The sequence below is a fragment of the Oculina patagonica genome, unplaced genomic scaffold (assembly GCF_052425735.1).
Source record: "Oculina patagonica isolate OP01 unplaced genomic scaffold, crgOcupat unplaced1013, whole genome shotgun sequence".
In the NCBI taxonomy this organism is placed as follows: Eukaryota; Metazoa; Cnidaria; class Anthozoa; order Scleractinia; family Oculinidae; genus Oculina; species Oculina patagonica.
Window position 1 is genome coordinate 1,409 of NW_027556989.1, and position 6,016 is coordinate 7,424.

A 6,016-nucleotide genomic window follows, 5' to 3' on the forward strand; every position below is an offset into this window, starting at 1 on the left:
ATTGTCGGTCGACATACTCACAGTTCTGTAAGGGGGGAATCCCGTTTAAGACATGCTTTTCCCCTATTGCTGTACCAAAATCATAAAACACATTGTTTTCACGAAACGGTAGCTATTATCAGATTGACTAATATGACCAGAATGCTGGGAATCTCATGTGATTGCTTTTATCACTAAGAAAAACAAACAAAAAGCTTAAAAATAAACGCAACTGTCAGTGTAAACAGCATCTGCAGACCTCTCAAGTCTCACGATTTTGTCCTGAGACTCACGGTTTTCCCTTCAATCTCACGACGAGAAACAGAAATCTCACGAAAAAACAGAGTAACAAGTCATTTGATTAGCGCCCGGTTTCATGACTCTTTTAGTTATTTTTGTCCGTCAGTTGATCAATCTGCCGGTTTTTACTGAAATCTCCAGATTTTTTTACCTCAATCTCTAGATTTCCAGTGCTTTGAGGTTGAGAAGTCTGCATCTGCTTTATTTAAATCTGATGATCGCATTTTTCGGCATTTTACTAAAAAAAAAAAGAAAATTTTGACATGGCGGGAAAAATATTGACATGGCGGGAAAATTCCGCGGCCCTCAGAAAGCAAATACGTATTTAAATGCACCGTGTCCCCTGTAGTATTATCTTGTGTCGCCATGACTACGTCATGACGTCACAAGACAAAAAAGGAGGCATAGGAATTAGTTTATTGCCAGGACCTTAATAATGTTATTGCTTTATCCATAAAAAAGACCGGAAATGGTCTCATTCAAAAGATACACAAAAGAACATTATTGGGAAAATGTCCAACAGATCAATTGAAACATGACGTACTGCTTCAGAAAATATCCACAGAAATGCCAAGCTCTGAGGAGCCATGTAATGAAATATTGGAGATTCAGGGTGATCACGATTTTGTTGGGAGCAGTGAAAGTACAGAATCAAACAATCTCATTAGTTTTAACACAGATGAATGCTTTGTTGATGGAGTTTTTTACGATAGCATTGATTCAAAAACTAACTGTAATGCAGCGATTAACAATGTTGTGGATATTGGAGAACGGACACGAGATGGAGACTTTTCAGCCAGTGTAGAATCTTCAGAAAGTGTACATGGTACAGAGGTGGTGTACTGTGAAATACTGGATGTGTCAACTAGAAAGGAGGTAGTTGGTGATAGTAGGTCACAGGACAACCAGCTTTCAGTCTCAGCTTCTTCACAGAGTTGTAATGAGGAAGTGTTAGAATTTGGCAACATAGAGAAGAGCAGGCAGGCAGACTTAGGTCAGGTAAGAGACTGATAAAGTTATTTAGCTGGGTGAGATTAGAGAAATGGAAGCATGTGCTTGTAGATTAGGTTATTTATTTATATATTTTTATAAATTGTATATTTTTATTAATTTTTATTAATAGCATTGTTAAATAAGTTGACTTCTGCCCCTTTGCAGTATAATTCATTGTGGTGCATTTGCTCTGTAATTCTGAGATACACAGTGCTCGAAATTAGAAAAAAAATCCAGGTTGTCCTTATGGCAAATGCTGGACAACCTTACCCCTGAAATTGGTTGCCCTGCTGAGGGCTTGGTTGTCCATATTAATTTTTTTTTTTAATTTAAATTTGTTCTCAGGCCATGAGATAACATTTATTTTACAATTCACAACCGTGTGAAACAGCTCATCCTTAACAAAACTGCAGGATTCCTTTATAATAAATGAACACAACACTTTCACTTACTTTTAACGTTTAATGAAAATCTTTATTTTTACTTTCAGAAGCGGTAAAGTAATTTTATAAATCTCTACATACATAAAAACACACCCAACTCAAAAAGAGCTTAATATAAATTATTCCCAGACAACAGCCAGACAAGATGCATCTCAGATTACACGTGGGTCACAAATCTGTTCACTCAAAAAAGCCGAAAATTCTGAAGTAAAGATTGAAATCTGAAAGAAACATGAATAAGACTTTGCTCAGAATTATATTTCACTAAAGATGAAGACAAGAAATTCATTCAAAAGTGCCAAGACATTGTAAATTTGGAAGTCATGCAAATCTGCATGCATACATACTTATGATTTTTCAACACATGTGCACCAAAATATTTTGATGAGGTCTATACAGTTCAGACAACACGGCAAGCTTATCCTAGCTAATTGAACTTGACAAATATCCAATTAACTTAATTTTCAACCTTTGATTTTCTTTTTCTAAGAATAATTTGTGGTGGATTCCATCGATTAGAAGAGAGCTATTTTCGTGTTTTAAATTTATAACAGTAAACTTCTTTGGTTTAGTCTGTTGGGTGATCACAGTAATGTAAGTTCTTTGGTTGTCCGGCGGTTTTTTCTCGGGCAACCAGGCCTTCAATTTTCTAAAAAACTGGTTGCCCGAATATACTTTTAGTTGTCTCGGACGACCGGACAACCGCTAATTTCGAGCACTGGATACATACCGTAAAATTCCGGTTATATGTCCTGGGCTTATACAACTTTAGAAGGGGTTTCGAGTCGGCTTATAAAAGTGAGGCTTATATAGGGGAGGGCTTATAAGCGAAATAAAAAAATGTTTTGAAACGAGCCACAGCAGCATTTTAAGTTAAAAAGTCATAATGAAGCAACATTTAGCCCTGTTCAGTACTGCCATCCAGCTAAGGGGGGCGGGGGGAGGGGGGGCTTATATCCGGGTGGCTTACAACTAGATGTTTTTTTTTTTGTTTCCAGATAGATGGGCCTCTAACCAGGGGGGGCTTGTAAGTGGGGGGGTCTTATAACCGGAAACCTGTTTCAGATGACCTGCACCCATAGTCATCATCATCATCATTTCTTGTCTCATGTCGCTTCTTTAATTTGAAACCTGAAGTTATGTAAAATCTTGGCCTTTATTTTCACAACTTGTCAGTGGGAAGTGGAATCCAAACCTGTCTGTCCTGGGGGTTAATTAGTTAGATAATGGAAATTTTCAAACACAACAATTTTGCCTCTAGCAGTTTCTAGAACAGTTTCAGCTGCATCTACATCTATATAGGAGGGTCTTGCAAAGGGAGGCATACGCCCATCACAGCAAGACATTAAAAAAAAATAAAAAGGGGGAGAGAGAGGGGGGGGATAAAAGACCTCAATTGCCATTTTGAAGTACTGGTAATACTGTATGTGTTTGCTGGAATTAGTTTGCAACAGTTGCACTCATGAATTATCACTATTGATGCACAATAATTGACAACAATTTGATCTGTTTTCAGGAGTACAATGAATTCCCAGCCAAGAGACCGTCAACCGCACGCAGCCTGAGCCATGAGCAAGCACCAGCAGCATCTAGTTATCCAATGATGCAAAATCATGTTGAGGACAATACAGATTACACACATCAAAATGAGATGTAAGTTTGCTTAAACAACATCCAGAGTAAACCATTGACTTCCTGTAAACAAAACTTAACATGAAATAGGCAAAAAAAACACCCAGAAAGAACTTGCAACTCTGCAAGTAAGCAAGTGTATCTCAATGTAACTTTCAATGAATTGATGTAAACTGATTGAAATGGACCACACTTTCTTGACCATGGAAAGATTGCACCATTGGGTATATTTTAAACGGCAATTATTAATTTATAGTTTGAGAGTTGTAGAAGAATTGGTTAATGGTTGGTTCTTGGTTGTATATCAAAATTTCTTTCATTGCCTCAATTATGGTTTGTCACTTGCTTGTTTCTATGTAGAATTAATTAATGCACAAGCATACAGTGACAAAACAGTCTGTAAACAGAGTGAGGTGCTTAACTACTTGTAAGTGTTAGCATTCACATGCAACTCTGGTTTCTGTTTGGACGGTCGTTCCAATGGTCAGTTGTCGTTACATTGCATCAAGTGTCAGATCTGAAGCATTAATAAAACTCCTGGAGCAAAGCTGTGCTCTTAGAACAATTGCAGGGTGCCCAAAGGCTCTTATGTAAGAAATCTTGGGTGCCCAGCTCTTAAAAGCTTTTATGATAGTAAAGTTATACGAGTCGCCCAAAGACAAAAGTAAGTCGCCTGTGGGCCCCGGGCTCTGCTGGAGGTGATCCTTCTTCACCATATCCTTTACTCAAGTGTATTATCAGATAACATCTATAACTACAACCAAACAATCAATAAATAGATTTCTACATGATCTGAATTGAACATTTTGACTCAAATTCCAGACTTCCCTCTGACATGAGATGGAGATGAGTGTGAAAAGTTGTCTGCTATGTCAGGTTTCATTGATCAATGCAAATTTTTTAATGTCATTCTCTCTTTCCACAGTAATCCATTCGACAATAATTACACGACAACAACAAGTGACGACTTCAGTGGTCCATCGGCAAAAGATGAGTGGGATATTGAGCCACCTCCGATTGAAGATGCTGGCATACCAGTCAGGGCTTTGTACGACTTTCAAGGTGTGGAAGATGATGAACTCAACTTCAAAGAAGGCGACGTTCTCACACAACTTTCTTCTCAGGATGACCAAGGCTGGTGTCAGGGAAGATATCAGGGCAGAGTGGGACATTTTCCTGGGTCGTATGTGGAACCACTATAGACAGTCTCTAACACTGTGGTCTTGTTCTTCAAGACTGACTGAAGCTTAGCTTAGCTTAGCTTGTTAGCTTAGCCTTCTCTTACAACCAAGTGATTCAGCCAATGGTATAATCCTGATGTTTCAGGCTAACGTTGTTAAACTGGGTTTACAGTGGCAATTTTTATGTGACAAATATATTTGATCAGGTAGATGACACAACATTTATTATTTGTCAGCAGTTCAAAGTTTAGTGCGCCAGTAATGACCTTTCGACAGCAGAGATATGCACAAAGATGCATGCACAGTGTCCAGTGCCCAGAGATTGGAGACCACATAATTTATGCTAATGCAATATTTGCCACATTTTATGTGATGAGTCGTCTACGTGTCGTCTATGTGACAACTTTTATTTGTCACATATTGGTAAAAGCTAACACGCCAGCTTTTCAGCAAATATATTTGTCACATAAAAACTGGCCAATTTTCCTGGTCTACACGAGCAAAAATACCAGTATATGAGCACATAAAAATATAGTGTTGCTTGTATAAACTAGCCTTTAGTGTTGCAAAGGTAAAGATAGAGTATTAGTTTTGGATAAAATCAATGAAAACTTGAGTGATATCAAAACAAATAATTATTATTACATAATAGTCAATAAATTCATATCACCAGCATACACTGTAGAAGTCACATGAAAAGAAACATTCAAAATGAATTTGGGTGCAAGAACCAGTTAGCTTGTAAATATTATTAAGTTCTATGTTATGAATCCAAATTATGAATGATAGATTCAAAAACAAGGCTCAATTTTTGAGAATCTAATTTAGGATAAGTCTTGTTTGCAGGAATAATATTGCAAATCCTGCTAATATTACAACATTCTCTCTCCTATGTTGTTCCCGGAAATACCCATTCCCCTCCCAAAGAAGGTTTGGTTTGTTAGTTTCATCACCCATACCCCAGGGTCTGGAAATTTGGGTTTATTTTCATACTTTCCTTGTAGAAAAATGGCTTTTGACCCCCCCCCCCCCTTCAAAATTTCCAATGACCCTCCTTGGGGTGGGAATGGATCCCAGGAGGGGTACTCTGGCTTGTAAATGACGGGGATGATCGAATGGAGGCCAAACTCAGGACCCAAAAAAAATCCCTAAGCCTTCCGACATTACCCAAAAAAATCCCTGGACCAAAAATAACCCCCCAAAAAACCCTTGTCAAATTACCCCTAAATTGCCAGGAGGGGCAATAACATAACACATATAACGCTCGTTTTGTTTATTCATCATACCATAAATACGCCAGGGCCGCGCCAAGGCATTTTAGTTCATTTTTTATACCCAAAAAAATCCCCTATCTAAATCAAGTCACCCAAAAAAATACTTGCCAACTTTTCCAACCCAAAAAATCCCGGAATCGAAAATTTCAAACCCAAAAAAATCCTTCGATCATTCCCGTCATTAACAAACCGGAGTACCCCCTGGGGAATGGAT

The 6,016-nt window shown here is 38.0% G+C and overlaps 1 protein-coding gene across 1 annotated transcript; it reads left to right on the plus strand.

The window, feature by feature from the left end:
• Positions 1-757: 757 nt before the first annotated feature.
• Positions 758-6,010, plus strand: LOC144639520 (uncharacterized). Its single transcript, XM_078498815.1, has 3 exons — positions 758-1,278; positions 3,232-3,368; positions 4,273-6,010. The coding sequence occupies exons 1-3, from the start codon at positions 847-849 to the stop codon at positions 4,547-4,549; spliced, it is 846 nt and encodes a 281-aa protein (XP_078354941.1). The 5' UTR covers positions 758-846; the 3' UTR covers positions 4,550-6,010.
• Positions 6,011-6,016: the final 6 nt, after the last annotated feature.